Below are 20,500 nucleotides of genomic sequence, written 5' to 3' on the forward strand. Positions count from 1 at the left end.
TGCTGGAGCCCAAATCATGGCACATCCCAAATGGGAGCGGCTGGGATGCGTGCACAGACCTCTGGGCATTTTGTTGGTAGAGACAGTTCCTAGTTTTGTCTCAATTATGTGCAACTTCTGTATAATCCTCTCTTCTTTGGCCATAGAGTTCTTGGGGTTTGGGGTTTTTCTGGCTTTCCTTAGACTCCAGACATTCTTAAAACAAAAAAGGCTTAAAAATAGAAGTCAGTGACAGATACAGCCAGCTATGCCAGGCGATGTCTCTGTGCTTTGCCCCGTTCTGGGTGGTGAAGTCTGGTCTGAAGGGAGTGCAACATATTTGGGTTTGCTTCTGACCCGAACCCTTCATGATATGCTATTCCTAAGCTACGCTCCAGGAGATAGGTTATTCTGTCAGCTTTTTTTTGGCTTGAGTTTTTTTGAGATTTCCTGTTTACACCCTGTCTAATTACTTTTTTCTTTTTCTTATTTTTTCCTAACTGGATGACACACATGGATGTCTAAAAATATTGCATGTAACAACCAGCTTCCAATAGGGAGGATGTTTCTGCTGAAGAGAAATAGCATAAATATCCTGCACATGGGTTGTTTTCCCAAATAAACACTCAGGCTTAGGATATCACAGGGAATTGGTTTAAGTAGCCAAGAAGTAGGGTTTTTTTTCTCTGTGCCTTGTTGGGTTTTTTTCTTTTTAAAGGGCTGATGTTTTGGAAAGTCTGCCTCGATGACTTTTAGGTGGAGAATTTGTCTTAATTTTTGTCACTGGCAAGATGGAGGAAAAAATGGGGTGTGTTTTTCCAGCTATATGAAACCTTTCTGAACACGTTAAGCTGCTATATAGAATGACAATCTCACTCTCTGCTTTAATTTCCACACATGGAGATTCTGATAATTGTGTTTCTTCATAATTATCTGCCTTTTTTACTGAAGATCTGGATAAATCAGGTTCTTGCTGAAAGCCAGCTGCCAGTACCTAAAAGTTAGGAGGGCTGCAGTATTTTGATATTACTGCATTTCTGCATCAGATGGTGTTTGTCTCCTTTTCATTCCTCTCCATTTTTGAGGCTTTATTGCTTACTTGTGTGCAGAGCATACAAGCGACTTTGGGAAACAATAAGAATCCAGTATCCTGGTGTCTCAGTATGGCTTTGCCGAAAATAGGCTGTGCATTACATTGCTCTGCTAATTTCCTATTGGGAATGAGATGAGATACAGGGATACTCCATGATTTTTATGCTGCTGCTGCTACTTTTACTGGATAATAGCTTAAATATTAGTAGGCTTTTAAAAATAACTGCTAAAAAGACCAACTTGGGGGCATGTTGCAAAAATACAACAAAATTGTTTGTTTGTACAGACAATGCAAAATCAATGAGAATAAGCTGAAAACGTAGATGTGTGTATATATATCTCAAGACGGCTCACGCCACCCCTGAACTGAGCCAGACAGCTGTGATCATCTGATGATGGATTGGTCCAGCTCCATAGAAAATCAATTATATTGTTCGAATTAGCAAGGCATGCTGAATTAAAGATGAAAGAAAATGTACCCACGAGGGGCTTCCAGGGTGTCGGGTCCTTGAGGAGCCCAGTGCCCTGAGGGCCAGGGAGCCAAGTCCAAGTCCGTTCCCAGAGCCTGAGGAAACGGGCTGCAAGCGGATGTGCTGCGGAGAAACAAATCACGCCGGTGTCATTGGGGGAGTTAAAAATGAGTCCCTTGCTGCTTCAGCTCCAGGAGCTCAGGATCTCTGGTTGCTGAGCTGGAGGCACTCTGCTGTGGCCAAAATCCTTCATGTATCTAGTGATACTATGGTGGTGAAGTCACTTTTGTGAAGCTCTCCAGCTTTTTCTTCAGGCAAGAGGTGAGGACAAGACCATTGATACCTGTGACCGTGCTGGAACGTGTGGCATTGCTGCACCACAATCATGTTGCACCTCTCCAAAGCTTGAAGTGGTCTTGTGGCTGCAGTAGCCTCTGAAGCTTTTGGTTCTACCCCCTGTACAAACTAGGCTTCCAAAATGTGAGTACTGTCTTGTATATAGGAGCCCTGTCTACGTAGGGAGGCAGCTCCATGAGAGGAGAGAGTTGTCTCCTGGAGATGACCTCTCTGGTAGGTGACATTCCTGATGCAGGATGGGCTTCTGTTGTTCCATGATAGCAATTGGGAGTGATTTGCTTCTGCTTGTGTTAGTAAGTACAGAGTAAGCCAAGAAAAGTGCTCTCTGCCCCATCAGGAATGGGGTGGGGATCCTTGGAGTGAGCTCTTACACAGCTGCAGAAACCAGGGTGCTGGTTGCTGAAGCCTTGGGTCTGCCAGAGGAGGATGAGGGCTGCCGTGAGGGCTACCCTAGTCAACACCGCTTTGTTCAGCGCCTGGAGCCTGCCAATGCAGAGCTGGTAGTCACCCTGGCAGATCTGCGTTCCTCGACCAGGCTGTGGTGCCACGCAGTGAGTATCCATCCACATCGTGCCTCTCAGCCCAGGCGGGGAAGGCATCTTAGCAGGGATGTAGCCCTCAGGTCTTGTGTTCATGGGCTGCAGGGGCAGAGGGGTGCAAGCAGCGAATGGAAGGAGTCCAGAGCCCCCATCTTCCTTGAGCTACAGCCAGCAGAAGTCATGTTATGGCCCTAGATGTTGCTGTGGTGTCCCACCACACGACAGAGCGTTCCTGGGGTGACACGAGCCCTTCGCCACGCAGAGCTCTGGGGATACAGGCGGGAGCTGCCAGGTTTGTCACAGCAACGGCCTTCCGTGGTGCTTTATCACCGAGCTCCGTGGCATCTTCTGCAGCTTCTTGACTGGGCTTTCCAGTACTCTAGGAAGCAGCTGGATGATTTCTGAGATGAGGCTCCTGGAGACTCAGGTACTAAATGTTGTCTGTATCTATATCTGTAAATCAGACTTTTAAGCTGCGTCCTTGCGTTTTCTCATCAATAAAATCAGGGATAATTATATCTTGCCTATCTTCAGGGGTGTCATGAGGTTTAATTACTTTTACTTTTAAGGTGCTTTGCAATTTACCTTGGATAGCTGAATTAGCTGAAAGAGCACAGATTATGGTTGGTATTTCTTTTATGTTTTAATCTTCCTGGCAGCCTTTCTTTCTCCTCAGCACAAGGCTCTGTGGATGTGTTTGCTCTAATAGAAACCTTTTTTACTTAACAATAGACAACCGAGGCAATTAAAACAGTCAGAAGTGATTAATGTGATTTCACTGGGTGAAAGCTAAAGCAGCCTGCAATTAAATAATGGCAACCCTTGTGCTATCTCGGAGCAACAGATGGGGAATGATTCAAAAAAGCTATTGGATCAGACACTTCGCAACAGGGGCAGATTGGTAACAGGATGTCAGAGCCAGAAATATGCACCACCTTGAAGGGTGCGCTGATGAAATGATTAATTGATGGTAACATGCGACTTATTTATGACCACGCGATGGCAGACCTTCGGCTCTCGGGCACAAACGGACCCGTGATGGGATTGTAATGGATTGAAGGGCTCCAGGCGGCGTGTTCGGTGAACAGATAAATCGCAGGGAGTGTGCAGGAAGCTGGAATTGGGACGCTGCAGCTTTGCTTCCCAAACCTGAAGGATAAAGCGCTGGAAGTGGTACCCTGCTGGGAGCGGGGCCCTGGGGCTAGTGCAGCTCTGGGCTGATGCCTCCTTGGGGTGCAGCACCGTGGGGTGAGGCTGTGGTTTGCACGGGGGGCGTCACTGCCGTCTCTGTGATAGTGCAGTCTCTGCTCTGCACCCCTGCATGCACAAGCCACTCTTCATCTGGCACTTCTCTAGGAATTTATGTTCACAACAGGAGGAGAAATGAAAAGGAAGGGGTTTCTTCCAGCTAGACTCGCTCTGCGAATGGTCCTTTTACCAGTATTGCTGTTTTGGTGAGCGATGATACATGTTTAGATGTGCCAGAAGTGCCAGAAGTTGCCAGCACTGGTGCCGCAGATGCCGTAGTCCCGTTTTCCCAGACACTAGGCAGCGTTGTGCCCGCAGATGCTCATCTCTGACCTGTTTGCAGAGCTCCTCAGGAGACGACTCCCTCTCAGCTTTTTGCTCAAAACGAGCTCAATTAGTTGAAACAATAAAGCTTTGTTCATGTGGCTTCTTAGAGCTGAAAGGGGCTGACTGGTGACAGAAGAGGCTGTGTCTCCGCAGCCCTGGCTGGGCAAACAGTTGCGTGTTGAAACGTGGGCAGCACTGGGGGGAGGTGGGAGGTCTCTTTTCAGTTCTACTGCGTTCGGATATAAATTGTATTTATTTTTAAGTCTAAGGTTTGGATGTTCAGCATCCCAGGGCAGGAGGTGATGAGAGGGTGCTGGTGGCACTGGAGCTCAGCCCTGTCCTTGTCCCCGTCGCTGTGGAGCCAGAGGGATGTGAAAGGAGAAACCGCTGTGTGTTGCCACTTAATCCCCTCGGGAGCTCCTATCTAAGCAAACCACCCTCGGCCTCTACTTAGAGCTCTGAATTTATAGTCTGCGAGAAGCTTGTGCTGTCAGGAAAATGACTTACTCTGAGGCTGGGAGCATAAATATAAGAGCCAGGTTTCCTTCACCAGCTCTTGCCCGGAGAGCACTGCAAAGCCCATCCTCACCAAAGCTGTCGAAAGGTCCAGAATTAGAACAGATTTTAAATAATGTAAAAGCTTTCATGGAAATGTATTAGATTTCAAAGGGCAGATATTAAAAGGGCATAATGTGCAGCTATTTCTGAATTGCTGTCGTCTTAAAGAGAGAAAGACCTGTTGTTTGCAAGAGATAAATGTGACATCAAGTAGGAACCGAGATGGTCCAGGTATAATGTTAAAGATTGCACAGCTCATCCTGTTCTTAATCATTTAGTTCAAGCATCTGTCTTGATGGGTGTGAGCACCTGTGTGAGAATACTGTGGAGGCAATGACTGCTAATGCTTGTGAGAAGTTAGTCAAAGGAGAACGTTAGTGTGCTGGTAGAGACTCCATCTAGACTAGAGACCAGGTCTAGGTCTAAATCTAGGCTGACCCGTCTGCAGGGAGGGTTGGATAGATGGGATTTTCATGAGTCCCTGGTCATCTCTGCTCCCTACCAGAGCAAAAGACCGTTGCTGCTCCTTGTGGCTGTGGTACTAGCCAGGCTGGCTTATCCTCAAATTAAATTCTCACAGCACTTAGGTCTCTTCCTGAGTGGTGCGAAGCACCCTTAATTCTGGCTTGAAGTTGATGGGAGCTGAGAGTGCTGAGGCAGCTCCCCAGACCAAGTGCTTGGAGAAGGACGCCCAGCTCCAGTACGGAGTCGATTCCCTTATCAGTGCAGGTGGGGATGCTGCCTGCTCTCCTTGCTCCTGAGCCACACGTGGTCCGGTGCAAGCCAGGAAAGCTGTGGATCCTGCCCTTCCTCACGGGGCTGTGTCGCTGTCTTTGCAGATGACAGAGGGCCGGCACTGCCAGGTGCATCTCCTCGATGACAGGAACTTGGAGCTGCTGGTTCAGGTACAGAACCCTCTCTTTTGGGTACCGGTAGCGCGGTGCTAGATTTCTCTGCTTATTTTCTTCAGCAGTGCTATTGGGGGGCTGATGCAAAAGTGATGTTTGAAGAAAAGTTGTATCTCTTAGTAGTGCGACTCATAGAAGTGGAATAAACAGGCATGCTTTCAGGCATGCGTGCCCTTCCTCAGACCTAAATTTGCAGAAGGGTTTTCCTTGGGCGTTGGTGCACAGTGGGCAAAATATCTGCCATCAGTTTTTCCTCTGCTTCCACTAAAATTTGTGAAGTTTATTAAACACACTGCTCATGGTGGTGTTTTTCTGTAATTTGGAAGGGAAGTCTGTATTTTGGGGGATGTGTTTTATTCCCTTCACAGAGCCCAAAGCACAAGATCCTCTGGTACACCATATTTTTTAGTTTAAAAATCCCTCCTGCTGTAAGAGCAGGAGAGCCTGAGCTGCTGCTTTTCTCCCCTAGAAAGAGGGAAGCAGCGGTCGCAGCTTGGTGTCGTGGGTTAAGTACATAGTTACCCCTCTGTGCTCCGCGCATCCCGTGCAGCTCCACGGAGACACCAGATCCAACTGCTCTGAGTCTGGAGCCACTTCTGTGTTGAGCTGTACAACAGGGTTTTAACTTGGCCGTGTGTACTTAAATGTCAGTATTTGCAGAGAAAATTTGTATTGTATGTGGAAAGCCTGGACTGAAATGAGTTAAATTATTTTTATTCTTTCAATAGCCCAAACTTTTGTCTCGGGAGTTACTGGATCTGGTGGCCTCACACTTCAACCTGAAAGAAAAGGAGTATTTTGGGATAACATTTATAGATGATACGTAAGTATGTTCATTTGTTTTAAACAGCGCTGTGTGATGGAAAAATGACTTTCTTTTGAAGAAAGATTTTCCTACCTTTTGCTTGTGCTGGTTGGCCGAGGAAAAGGGAAGGGACAAACCAGAAAATATTCGGAAAATATCTTCTGGGCACAAAGCAGAAAATACTTGTAAAATACCTTCCTGACGCTTTCACTTTTCGTGTTTGTCTCACAAGGGGAAGAGATGGATTCAGCAGTAGTTTCCCATGTGAACGCCCTCAGCTTTCCTACTCTGCAGTCTTAGTAACACCAAAAAGGTTTTGCATTTATTTTCAAAATGAATTGCTCCTATTGCTTTGCATATTAATCTCAAATGTATTGTTGAGTCTTTTAAACCCAAGCTTCCCTAGCAGCAGTGAAACAGGAGGTTGCTCCTTCCCATAAACAGCTCTCCTCTAGCTTCCCTGTTACTTGTAGGTATCCAAGCCATTCTGCAGGCTACGGAAAAGACCTGCAAAAGCAGAACACGCTCGAAATGCACAACCCTCCCTTCCTGGCAGCGGGACTACTGCAAGCAACACGGCGCTGCGGGGTGCAGTTTGCCCTCGCTGCTGACGAGTGGGGCAGCTCAGGCAGCCACTGGCCTGTCCCCTGCCACCCTCCACCAGTAGCTGCCACCAGGCTGGGTGAGGTGCTGCAGCCAGGCTCTGGAGCGCTGCAGCTTCGCTCCCGTGGCATTAACCCGGAGCTGGCTGTGTTAATTGCAATCTCAGCTGGTGTTCAGACTCATCGGTCAGCGTTGCACTGAAATGCTTCTCCGCGGCTGCTGGGTGCAGGACCAAAACCTTCAGGCAGGACTCTGGTCCCCAGGGCCAGCGTCTCCAGAAGTTACCTTCAGCTTCCCCAAAAAGCTGGAGCAGAGCTGCTTAGGGCAGTGGGGAAATGGAGTTGTGCATTAATACAGCCCCGAGATAAACCTTTTATTTTCTAAGGGGAATAATGTTAGACCCTGCTGCTCTCCTTTGCTGCTTTTTACGGCGTCCTGGATGGAAGCCTTCACCTACAAATCATGTTGGAGCCGTGTTTGGGTCATGTTGGAGCTGTGTTTGGGGCCACCCTGCCAAGGCAGTTCCCATCTGCAGGTGCAGGACTGGCCCTGGGGAAAGTGCTGGTGTTTACGGAGCTGGTAGGAGCTGCTTGCTCTGGGGCCCTGACCGCAGTGGTGTGTTATTTTTACCAGCCACACATCTTGGGCTCTCCCTAGAATATATTTGCCACATCCTTGTCCTTTCAGGTGTTGGAAAAGACTTTCTTCCAGCTTTTCTGTAAATCCCTTGAGGATGCTGTTTGCACTTGGCTTATTTTTTTCCCCTAGAAGAGCTGCCATGAAATTCTTCTGGAGGTTTTTGGTTGCTGGCGCTCCCTCACCGTGAGCTTTAAAGTGTTGCCAGGGGAATACCTAAAAGCTGTTGGCTTCCCCAGAAACACCAGCGGGACTCCAGAGGCTGCCTTGGGTGTACGGCGCTGGGCTGGGTGCTTGGTGTGTGGCCTCTGGAGGGCACCCATGCCCCAGCCTTCTGGGACAGCCACAGGCTTCTGTGCTTCCCCTTGGCCCAAGGGTTCTCAGGGAGGTTATTGGGGTTTTGGGGGCATTTTTGTTTTCTTTCTGGCTTCCTTCCAGTTTCAGTCAGGGCAGTCCACTGCAGAGAGAACTGTGTTTTATACAGCTGCCTAATTAAATGAGTGTGCCTGCGGTAAACCCTTCTGCTCTGAAATGGGGTTGTATGTCACGCTGGGTCTGGGGATGGTGCAGAAGAGGAGGAGTGGGGGATATGGCAGCAGAGCTGAGCGGTCCCTGTGCAGCAGAAGAGATCAGACCCATTTCTGCTGTAGGCAAATGTCCAGCCTCTGCTATAGATCAGATTCACCACTAGACATGAGAAGTCAACAGAAGCATCCTTATCTGTAGCAAAGGAGGGTATTTCAATAATACTTAGGTTTTTTGGGTGCCATGCAATGACTTTTGTGCTGCAGCTGAAAATATGACTGCAAAGAGCATTCTCTAGCATCCATGTGAATTATGTCAAAATCTGAATGTTAGGAAAAAAGGAAATAATTTGAGGTGTTTGCCTGCCTCGGAGCTGAATCTCACACTTTTTAGAGTAACAGTTTCAGTAAACACGAGCACTGAAAAGACCCCATTTCTGTATTTCACATCCTGGTTTTTAACCACCTCCCCAACCTGTTTCCACAGAGGTCAGAGTGTCTGGCTGCAGCTGGATCACCGAGTCCTGGACCATGACTTGCCCAAGAAACCAGGCCCGGCAACTTTGTACTTTGCTGTTAGGTAAGTAATTGTTTCCACAAAGAAAATATTACCACTTAGGTTTATTTATCACCAGGGGTTTTTGTTTAAAAGAACTGATTACAGGTTTGATAAAGGAAATAAATGTCAAAGCAGTGTATTATTTTTAGAAGGAGATTGGGTCCTGGATAAGTGCTGCTCTCTTTTGTGTTTAACTACGAAATAAAGTAGTTTGGAACCTACTACTTCTTAAACACTTACTAGGACATTGTTTGTAGGGTTTTTTGTTTAAAACCCTGTATTTTAAATATCTTCTTTGCCTGACTTGTCTTTAATGGTGCTAGATTTTAATACAGTTTGTTTAAACAATTGCACTCACTTTTTCCTCTTACATTTACTTAAGGGTTGTCTGTACTTGAAAGCGATTGCTGATGGCTTCTTTGCTCAGACAGCTTAAGCCAGTCCCCACGAGAGAATAAAATCCCTGGCAAAATGATGGTTTTGGCCAATGTAATTGCGTTACTTTAGGGCTTTTGCTGGTTAAGGGCCTGAAAAAAACCATGTCCTATGAGATGGAGCTGTGCTGGCAGGAAAGATCAAGCATCATATTCTTAATATTGTTGGAGTTTTTGTTTTCCTTACAGTCTGTGAGGAAAATGAGAGCAGACTGACCTCATTTGCTTTTCATATCTTGGTAAATTTATGCCTTGTGTGCTTAATTATTTGAAGTACTTCCAAGGCAGAGCCTCTTCTGTAGTTGGGTTGGTTGGCACCGTCGCCTCACCACGTCCTCTGCACCCTGGTCATTGAGGGAATGGTTCAAACAAGTGGCACTTTGTTTTTGCTGAATACGTGCTTATTTGTGATGGAGTTCAGAGCTTCTCTTCCCTTCTCCACTTTTAACAGAAGGGAAAAAAAAAAAAATCCATTTTAAAAGGGTTGATGGGCTCTTCAGTGTATTCACTGTGTCTGAGGATCTGGGAGGCTGAAATCTATGACTTCCCAAGAAAGCTGTGAAGTCAGTCATATGACTTGAGCATTTCTTTGGTTGGGATTAGTGCTGTTGGCTCATGATGTTCATTTTGACCCTCTCTGCAAGATGGTCCTCTACAGGGCAGTGTGGGCAGAGACCTGGGCAAGAGTTAATGTGTGAGGAGTGGGCTTGGAAAGATCAACTTCTAGAAGCTAATTTTAAGCCTGACTACTCCAAGGTCATGAGATCCAAAACAAGCAATTAGGAGCCAAGGAGGTGGGTGGGGAGTGAGAAGCAGAGCAGGAAGAGGATACATAAATAATTAGCAACACAGAAACTGTCTGATCTGTAGAAAATAGACATTCCTGCAGAAAAGCCTCTTCAAAACCTCTCTACGTTGTTACAACTTTTTGGATAAGTGACTCCAGGCCTTTGTTCTGTGGCATGTGCCTTGGGTGGTTAGTTCAGACACTTGTCTCGTGTGAACACATTGGCCTTGCCTATGAGAACAGGTAGCCTATTCCTTAATTAAAATCCCATGAGAGCCGCTGAAATAGTTGGAGCTGTGTGTGCCCATGGCTTGGGGGGGAAAAGCATAGCTGTGTGTGGGGCAAGTGGCATGGAGGGGATGGGCAGAGAGTCCCCGTGCTTGGCTCTGGTTCCCCTGGGCTGGATGTTCTCCAGCCACACATGACGTGACAGCGGTGGGTGCTGCCGCAGGGGCGGGGTGTCCCTTGGGCTGGGCGAGCCCTCCTGCGCGGGCCGCGCTTTCTGTGTGTTTGAAATGGGTTCAGCCACGAATAGAACAGATGCTGCTTCAGTGTCACTTCCCTTGGAGAGGTAAGTGTAACAAGGCAGGGCACCAAGCTGCTGATCTATAACAAGTGACAAACGTTGCAACAGCATCTGTTCTCAGGATCTGTCAGCGCTGCACTGGACAGTTTCTAGGAGCAATACTGGAAATGGGGGGGATCCCCCAGATACCTGGTTTTGACCCTCCTTTTGTTCATAACCCCTTGGCCCTGAGCTTTTTCTGTTCAGTACTGAAACGCCTGATAGTCCTTTCAGATTTTAATTATTTTTCTCCAGCTGGCATAAACTCAATCCAGTCATGTAAGTTTTCATATAGTACACACAGCTGATGAAGGGCTCTATAATGTGGATTTAAGACTTTATAAAAGTGTCATTCTCATTTCAAGGATGCTGACAGCATTGGAAATAAAAGCAGAACATACACTTTATGGTGTTCCCAAGTATGCCTGTCATCCCCTGAACATCCTTATCGCTGTGGTCCAATGTTCCCCATCTGTGCCAATAAAACAGTGTACAGCTGGTACCATGGAAGAAATAGAGTACACAGACCTGGCTGGGGCAGGGGGCAAAGCCTCCCCGGTGCCCTCTCTCTAAATCTGTAGATCCTGCAGTTTCCTGCTCTGTACCAGCAGTGACTGGGAGCTACCTCTCTTCAGAGCCAGAGGTGCCATCCTGCTTCTGAGGATGTCAGCCGTGTCTGACACTTAGTTGAAAGAAAGTGCAAGTGCCAGTGAGGTCATTAGTTGAGGAAAAGCACCTTTTTGGTGCAGTGGAGGGAGGAAGGCTTTAGCAGGCTGAGGAAGGTCCATGGTGGGCCAGTCTGGCAGCAGGTTGGGAAAGGACAGAGCGAGGCTCCTGCCCTCTGACACTCTGCACTTCTGGAGAGAAACACGCAAGTGTATTTAAAGTGAAGTTTAGCAAAGCTGTTGGGGGCAGGGGAAATGATATCAGGTGCGATCAAGAGAGGGTGGAAATACCTGTAGCTCCTATAGTTCTCTGTGAAAGGTGAGACACAGAAAAGTGAAATAGCCTTTCAAAAGTTTGGGGCAGGCTGCTGGGCTTGGGTCTGCCCCTTGCAGAGGGTGCATGCCTGTAAAATGGGTAAATTACCTCCTCATCCTGCAGAGGCATTCTAGGGAGTGCTTTAAAATTCATTTGATGGAACATGCTGTAGGAATGCGAAATATTAAAACAATTACTATTTAATGCATTGGTTGTCTCAAGTCACAGCATAAATGCTGCGTAGGTTCCTAACAAGTGCAGCAGGTGCCGGCTTTACTCCTTCCTACCATGAGCTCTGTGCTGCTGCTGTAGACTTCTGCCAGTGTCTGCAAATCATCTGCAAAGAGATCAGTGGCCAGAGCTTGAGGCCGTGAGGAGCCTTAGGAGCACCATGGGGCTGTGGGAGGCATTGGCCTGGTTCTGATAATCATAGCAGGCTGTGTGCTCTGTCTTGGCAACCTAGCCCTCCTGCTGTCAAAGGCAAGATTTTGGGAAGCCCTGATGTGGTCTGCACTGCTGGGGCAGTGGTGGTGGTGGCCCAAGTCTTTGCTTGGCTGGGACAAAAAGTGTACCTTGTGTCCAGCATTGGGCGGGGGAGTCTGGACCAAACACATTCATCCTCCATAAGGAGCTGAAGCACAGGTATCCTGCTCCTAGATCTGGCTAAAGGAAGATTGACAGGACCACGTTCACACAAATTTGTCTCTCTTTAAACTGACTTGGCAGTTCCACGCTCGTCAAATTATAGAGGTGTTTTCTCCGCACCATTTAATGCATCTCAGCGCTGTTTGGTTTGATGCCCCGAGTGAGTCAGAGAAGCGCACAGACAGGTTGCGTGCAATTTCGCAGAGTGCCTGTGGCGTACGGGATGTCTGGTGTAGCTCTGTAACAAACTGGGACCCATCTGCTAAACCGTGGCTGGGCCAGGGTGACCAGTAATGGGATGGTTTTTCTTGGTGTGTGCCTCTGTGGTGCACCCGTGGCCCTGGGAAGAGGAAGCCAAGGCTGGGCTGGGGAGGGAGGCAGCGAGCACTATGCAGAGTGGTGCCCGTAAGGTTGAGCTATTTGCAGCCCTTCCATGTAAACCCCTGGTTTTGGGACTCCTACTGTCCCTAGGATGGATGTGCCTGATGGAATGGAGCCAACCCCAAAGGGTTCCCTATGTGGTTTATTTGTTTGGAGTAAAGTGAATGGAGCTCAGTCCATGGCTGCTCTCTCCTGGAGGAAAGGTGTTCCTGTGGGGCTGCTGCTGGCCCGTCTCCTCCAGCACAGCACCGGGCTGGCTTCCCGACCTGCAACATGCCATTTGGAGCTACCTGTTCTACTTCTGTGGCTTTATTTGCATAGGAGGGATGGGTTTTGCTCTTTTAGTGTTCTAAACAGGGTTTTCAAATGAAATGAAAAGCCATCAGATATCTACGATCTATTGAACAAGGAGTTTGTCATTCCCTGTCTGCTGTCGGCCCATGATTTTTCTGCTTGTTCCCTCCTAACAGGCAGGAAATTAAGTGCAGTAGCTCATAGTTCCTCTGTGCCGTTTTATCGCTAGAGAACAAAACACTGAGGAAATAAATGATTTGGGAGGAAGATGAAACCTATTCAAGAAAGTAACTGTTTGATTTTTTTTTTGTAATTTTCAGGTTCTATATTGAAAGCATTTCCTTTCTCAAGGACAAAACTACAGTAGAGCTGTTCTTTCTGAATGCCAAGTCCTGTGTACACCAGGTAAGGCTCAGAGCTCCTTGTTATGCATCTCCCTTTTATTGCTCCTCTGCCACCTACACAGTCCTGCAAACTTGCTAGGAGCTGCGTCTGATTTCTAGATCTTACGGAATTATTAAGATCTCAGCATGCTTACTCTCCTCCTTCACTTAAAAGCTGATGCTTCAAGCAAATGGATAAGGATGATGATGGTTTTCACGGCCCTGCTGTGTGCTCACCGCACTAGAATAAGCCTTAAATACTCAAAAGCTTTCAAGTTGTTTGAAATCTGGGTCGTAACTTCGCAGGTAGGCTCTGTCTCAGTGGTGTACCCTTCTATACAAGGCATAGTAAACACTCAAGGCAAGCATCTCTTTACTGATCTTGAGTCAAACTTGTCTCGGGAGGAAAAGACCTGTAAGGAAGGTCCAACACTGTGAACTTGGTGCCTAGTTCCCTGATTCCCTGCCTTAATTCAGTGTAGTAGTAAAGTAATAAATCCTATAAAGTAGCAATCAAAGCTAGTTATTAAAATACTTTCTGTATTTACTCTCTGGTTAAGAAGCTTCCACTGGTTTCTTAAAATGTTCAGATTGGTAAAATGTGTATTTTTAAAGGTTACTTCATGACGTGGTAGCCAAAACCTTAAAAAATAAGGTTGATCTGCTGCAGATACCTCTTGGTCTGAAAGAGTGGTGTGACAGCCACCTTTGCCATGCCCCTGATAACTGGCGGTGCAATAGCAGCTGCAGTTCAATGAACTTTACTCTGGCAATGCCTGATGTTTCTGGGATTTTCCAGTTAATGTCAAACTTAGGCATCTGGTGCTGGTTTTTTTTTTACTCGTGGTTCAATCAGTCTAAGATGGCCACTCGGTTCTTACAGCCTTTTCTTGGAAAACAATCCTGCACCATTAGCTGATGGTGGAGCTTGGTGTAGCTGGCCAAAGTTTTCACCATTAATATGCTTCATATTTTAGAGGATACTTATTCAATATCCCATATTCATTGTTTTGTGGTGGGATCAGAAACCTGATGTGAAAGTGCTTAATGGAAAAGTTGTAACTGCTTTGTAGAGGAATTGCTTTCTGGAAGACTGGAGGAAACTTGGGCCTTTTTATAAAATGCTGAAGTTTTAAAGATGTTTAAAGAACTTGGGGCCTCACTGGTTAAGATTAATAAAAAGCAAATCTCAGTTTGGCATATCTGCCATTTTAAATGAAGGGTCTTGGCAACTTGTAGTCGTCCTTTCAGGGAAAACTGGAACGCTTTAAACAGAGTGCAAATAATTTTGGAATTGGAAAATGGGTCTGGTTTTAGGATGGAATGTGAAAAATACCACAGCTATTGAAACAAATGCTGTCAACATCAAAACATTTGGTGCAAGTATACGTATTTATGTATATGCATAAAGCATAAGAGAAGGCAAAGGAAGGAAGAGGCATGAAATACCTTCCATCACTGATCGTAGGCACACATGTCATCAAACCAATAAAGAGTCACTTCTGCTCTGGATAAATGTTGTTCTTCAAGCAGCACAACTTCACGTTACTGAAATGAAGTGCTGATAGCACGTGAAGCGCTGACGGTGCACGGAGTGCTGTGGTAAGCGGACTGTGCATCATCCAGTTGAGTTCAGGGCTTCAGGAGGTGGGAGAGGCTTGAATGAAGGCTGGGTCCTATTTTCCCCCCATGCCTTGCGAGGCGTGTGCTCTAATTGGTAGCAACCCAAAGTGCCAGCTTCCCTCTTCCTGCAAGCAAAACTGCCAGAAGCAGAGAGGGTTTTGTGTTGTGTCCAGTTTCTGTGGGCAGCAGAGGGATGAGGAGCATCGCTTCCTCCTGAGAGGAGGATCTCTGCGGGCAGCGCCGAGCGATTCAGCACGTAACGAAAGCCGAGAGCCCCTGCTCTGCCTGCAGCACTTTCTGTGCTGGGCAGCTTCAGCAGGAGCCCGCAGCTGCTTCAGCAGAAGCCAGTTTATTTACTTCCAAGATACATTTGGTCCAGTGGCTTTTAATGTTCAAGGTAGGTTTTTTAAAAATATTTTATCCTGCTTGGTAAACACGGTCAGTCTCTAGGTTTCAAGTAGTGCATGAAGTGCCCATGGGACCAGTTCTCGTCTTTAAGCCCACGGGATGTGGACAAGCAGATGCACGAAGGTACCTCGGATGTGCTCGCACAGCGTGTCTGCTCCCACAGTGCTGCCAGGCTCCGCTGCGCTGCGGGGAAGGAGGCGGCACAGGCTGCAGGATGAGCAGTGTTGGCTTCTGAATATGAGCAGCTCCCCAGCTCCGGTGAAGCAAGTGGCTGATGCTGCTCACTGGTGACAGCAAGGAATGTTCCCTGGCATTTCTCAGTTGTTAATCCAGCTCCAGGAGGTTAGACCTGCCTCAGCTTAGCTTTTTTTTTTTCCCCCTCCTTTCCTTGCTTCATTCATGGAGTGAGGAAACTCAAAAAGCAGCAACCTGTGCCCAGCCCATGTGCTCGGGGGTGCTCCTCGATGCACAGGGTGTGCTGGAGGATGCCCTACCAGGGCCATATCCTAACCTGGATCTTTGCAAGAAGCTTCTACTCTGTGTGGGCCAGGAATGTGGCTTGGAGGATAAATGCTGCAATACCTGGGGTGTGAGAAGACCTGCATGGATAAGATTGCTTAAAAGCCAGTCGTGCTTTTTGCTTTCCCAAAGCTGTTGCTGAAGTTTTCCCAGTAATTTGTTCCCCACAGGGGACACAGTGGGTGGAAGAGCCCAGGGTGGTGCAGAGGCCTGATGCTTGAAGGAGTTTGTGTTTGTGCTCTTTTGACATTCCTGAGCGCTGGCACGTGTTGACAGCACAGCAGTGTGTAGGTACCTGTGCTTCCCTGTGCTTTAAAGGAAAATGATGCTTTCCTGAGCAGATGGGGAGAAGGTGATGTTGCCCTGCATGTGAGATGGTGCACGTTGGGGCTCCTGCAGGCATGTAGGACGCCCCCCAAGAGCCAACCGAAGGCTTCAGTGAATACAGCCGGTGTGTTGGCAAAGCTTCGTGCCAGTCCCTCCTCTGGAGAGGATTTATCTGGCTTCTGAGGTTCAGAGGCTGCATCAGAAATGTATTTACAGTATTCTTTGAGAGATCTGCAGGCAATCCTGTGTGTGAAATCCTGTAAGTGGCTGTATCTAAGCAAAAAGAATGGTATTTCCCTGACAAAGTCCGGCATATCTGGGTCTAGGCTGGAGCTGCTGGGCCGTATGTGTTGGCCATCTTGCCCTAGATGAATCCAGAGAGGTTTTGCTTGCAGATAAATAAAAATTCAGAATAAATAATATAGCATATTAAATATATTATTAATTATATGATAAATTACAGAATACAGATTCTGAACAATAAATAATGGGATAAAAACATGTATAAAAGTTCTCAAAAGGGCAAGGGCTGGCTCGGTGCTCTGTAGTGCACAGCCACACTCTCCTTCCTCCCCTTTCAACTCCACATTCCTTCCTGCAAATCTCTCTGCTTCTTTCTGCAAATTGGGTACCACTGTCCCCCGCCAAGGGTTGGAGGAATCTAGGCCTTGTGCACTTTGCAGCTTCTGTAGATACTTTGGCAAGGGCGAGACAAGATAGACAATAAAATCTGCTGCCAAAAACGTAGTTCTTTCTGTTCCCCACCCATTCCCCCACTTCCATGCTCTGTACAGAAGTACAGTCATCCTTTGTGCTCTGGGGTCTTTGCTGCCATGTGCTGGGTTTGTGCATCCTCTATGATCTATGTTGTCCTCTGCGCGGTTCCCCTCTGCCTTGCCTTCGGCCCCTGTGAGGAACCGGGGACAAACTCTTTGCCCAAAGCACGAGAGGGCTGAGATCTCCTTTTTACTTGTGTGAATTATGTTTTAGCAGTGTTACGGTGCTGCACCCTGAGCAAAGAATCGCTGTGCACTGAGCACGAGGCGTCCGTGCCTGCTCCTTTCCCCTGCTCCCCCATCGTAACCCACCACCGCATGGGCACCAGCGTCTTCCTTCTGCACGGCGTGACATAACGCTGCTTCACGCACCCAGAGAGCAAACCTCCGCTGCTGGATCTGCCAACGTGACCCAGTCAGCGTTAGCTGGCCTTGCCCTCCCCGTGTCTCTTTGCCTATGAACCAAATGCAACATTTGCTCTCGCACTCGTACGAGCACCTGGTGTTTCCTCGCTGGTGCGTGCATAAACCTTGGCCTCCAGCCGATACAGCAAATGCTGCCAGTGCTCTTGCCCTACCCTCCTTTCATGATGAGCTGCCCATTTTTTTTTTTCCCCCCCCTGGTCTCACGCTGCAGTCCCCAGGCCTTCTTGGTCCTGTGTGGTCCAGCCAGCTGCGTGGCTCCTGCTCTCCAGCATGTGTGCTCTTTGGGTTGGAGCTTGGAGAAGCTGTATCCACTGCCAGGAATAGCTTGGGCCGCCGAGTAGGAGGTGGGAGCTGGTAAAACTTAGATCTCCAGGTCTGTGAAGGGCCTCCCAGCTACTTAGTTAAAAACTCATTTATCCACGTGTATTTTGGGGAGAATGCAAAGGCTAGAGGGGTGCTTTGTGTGTGTCTGGGCTCTGTTTTCTTACGTGCCTCTCTTTTTTTTTTTTTTTTTTTTTTGAAAGGCTTTGAGAACTGCTGCCTGAAAACCTTCAGTGGTGACAACTTCAATTTAAAAGCTTTCTGTCCTGTCATTGACTTTAAGAAGCTGGGTTTAGATTTATAGCTATCTCTGAAATCTACTGTGCAGTTGGAATTTAAAGTAGTGAAAGCCTTGCTCTTGGTTTCAGGTGAAATGGGTATCTCAACGTGTTTGCACAGGGATGGGGGGAGCTTTGTAACGTGTTCAGTGTGTTATTGCACAGCCCATGACCGTAGCTGGGATACTTTTAAGGGGGTGGGTCGGAACTGGTCACGCACATGTGAATGATAAATTTGGAAAGATAAATTAGTCTTTTCGCCTTTCAAAACAGCCAAGTTTGGAAGAATAACACCCTACTTGGCTAGCGAAGCACTGTCAAGTTTATTATGCATTAGAGCTAACCTCCATATAGCTCTGCAGCCATACGGTTGACTCCTTGCCAGTCCTTAAAATATGTTCTCTAAACTAAGATTTCGGTCAAGTTGGCTGTGTTCCCCCTTTTCCTCTCTATATTTGGGTGTTGGGTGTTTTATTTATTTCCCATTTGTTTCAAGGACTTGTAAGAATTGCTTTAAAAAAAAAAGAAAAAGAAAAAAGTTAAAGGAAATGGAAGTTTTCAGAGGAGTCTGTAACCATGATAGCTTCATGAACAGCAATGCTTGTGAGCACTTGGCAGCCCGAAGACCAGTGCTTACCAAGGAGAGCTGTTGAAACAGACCCCTGGTGTGAGCATAAAGTCTGGCTGGCTCCCAGCTTGTGGAGAGCAAAGTGGTCATATATCAGAGAGCTCTCGAAAGTTTTATAACAGGTATTTCCTAATTCTCCCCCATCTTGAGGGAGAGGGGAGCATTCCCGCGCAGCCTTGTAACAGTGTAGTCTGATCCTAGCCAAGGCTATTAAAATACGCCCTGTCCCTTGCCTGTATCTGCTGTTCTGCTCCTGAAGATGGCACGTGTAAAGCCCAGGGTGAGGATCAGCAGGACCAGTTGGCCTTCTGCACCTTCAGGGCTGTTATCTTCCATGGGTGCTGGCAGCCACCTCCGTGGCCCAAACCTCCCAGCAGCACGTCAGCAGATGAGAAGGACGGAGGATGGTTATGGCTGTGAACAAAACGTGACAGGAGGAGGCAGGACCCCCATGCTGATGTAAACTGGCAGATCTCCAGGGGGCCCCCTCCTCGTTACCCCATGAGACCTGCGCTGGTGGCTTGGGGAGGGACTTGGCCATGGTGTAGCTGTAGTCGAGGGACTCCACGCAGCACCTCTGAGAGTGATTGGGGCTGGTCCAAGGCTGCCTGGTGTAAAGGGTGATGGTGCCCCAGGGACCTGTTGAAGCTTTTGCCAGAGGAGGTAAATTCTGTGTCCCAGCTGGGCTGGCCCGTTGTATATGAAGAGTCTGTTGGTTTGCAGCCAGGGTTTCACACCTCACATCTCTTGGCGTCGTCACCTCCTCCGGGGTCTAGCTACCAGCGTTAATTGCAATGGAGAGTTTGGTACCTTTGATATCCTGGCCACAGGGTAAAGATGCTGTGACAGCTCAGCCAGTTTTGTTGGTGTGTGGTGGGTATCTCATTGGGGTGTTGGGGTAGGAAAGCGAAAGGCTGTGATTACACGTTAAGTCTTCCCTTGCAAACAGGGAAGTCTTTATGGCCTTTCTTCATTCTCTGCTTTTACTCTTATACAAATGCGCAAAAAAAAAAAAAAAGGCAGAACTAAATGTGCTCCCGTTGCACTGAACTGTGCAGACAAGTCTTAGAGTAGCTCCTGCTGTCCTTGGAGGTTCATCTAAGTGTTGGCTGAAGCATGAAACGCAAGCAAGGGAGATAGATGAGAGAGGCTGGCAGAGACAGCAAAATAAAGGGTGTAGCAAAGAAACTTGAAGCTTTTGCTCACCACGAGGCACTACCAGCTTTTTTCTTGGCTGGGTTGGCCTGAGCTGAAGAGGTGAGAAGCAGCAGGTCCTACCAAGAGAAAGCCATGGTGGCTGCTGCGTGTGCACTGAGCTGTGTTCAGTCTCAGGTCATGCTTTTGTGTGGGTAGGAAGGGCTGTGGGGCTTAGTGGATGAAGTGAGAGGTATCATGGACCATCTAAATGCTTGAAGCAGCTGTGAGACCTCCTGAGCCATCCAGGCTGCCTTCCCCCATGGGCTAAGTGCAGCACAAGCGCAAATCTGAAGTGCCATTTTGAGGAGGATCAGAAGGACCAGCCTTTAATTTGCACCGATAAGGGCCTGTATTCTGCATCTCCTGCTGGTTTAGTGCTTTACTTTCCCCCTCTAATGGGCTGGAGGTGGACCTGAGCTTTGCTGTGCTTTTTCTCAGCCCAGCATTCCTGTTGTTGGGAAATTGGTCCCAGTTGAGATGCTCAGCAAAGTTTGGAGCTTCTGATGCAGAAGGGATTTGGGATGGGGCATCCGGTGCGTGACAGGGCAGTGTGAACAGCAGGTGACACCCCCGGGATTGAGATGTAGGTGTGAATGCCAGTAATCAGGACAAGGTGCTTTAAAGTTGGAGGGTTATTGGTCTGCTGCCATTGTTTGTCTCCTTGGTGTAATTACCAGCACAGCCACACTGACGGAGCGAGTTGCTGGATTTGCCTGACCTAGTTCCTCCCGCGCTGCTCGGCTTGTGCCGTGTTACAGGTCGTGGCCAACAACCCCTCCCCAGCCCGTCCCGGGAGCTCAGGCCGCCTTGTGCAGCCTCTGCTCTCAAAGCAGCCTTCAGTGACGAAAAGCTGTGCCGAAAACCCAGAGGCTGCCAAGGACACAGCAGGATACTGGATCACTTGTGGGAAGTCACAGTGGTG

The 20,500-nt window shown here is 47.8% G+C and overlaps 1 protein-coding gene across 2 annotated transcripts in view; it reads left to right on the forward strand.

Annotated features, from left to right (window-relative positions):
- The window catches only part of FRMD4B (FERM domain containing 4B), an 84,214-nt gene that overhangs the window by 16,268 nt on the left and 47,446 nt on the right, over positions 1–20,500 (forward strand). For both annotated transcript variants that reach the window (XM_086470004.1, XM_086470003.1), the window contains exons 2-5: positions 5,410–5,475; positions 6,207–6,301; positions 8,534–8,626; positions 13,013–13,097. In XM_086470004.1, the coding sequence (XP_086326130.1) occupies positions 5,410–5,475; positions 6,207–6,301; positions 8,534–8,626; positions 13,013–13,097 (339 nt within the window). The remainder of the gene's footprint in view (positions 1–5,409; positions 5,476–6,206; positions 6,302–8,533; positions 8,627–13,012; positions 13,098–20,500) is intronic.

This window comes from Leptosomus discolor, chromosome 9, assembly GCF_034619465.1.
Source record: "Leptosomus discolor isolate bLepDis1 chromosome 9, bLepDis1.hap2, whole genome shotgun sequence".
Classification (NCBI taxonomy): domain Eukaryota; kingdom Metazoa; phylum Chordata; class Aves; order Leptosomiformes; family Leptosomidae; genus Leptosomus; species Leptosomus discolor.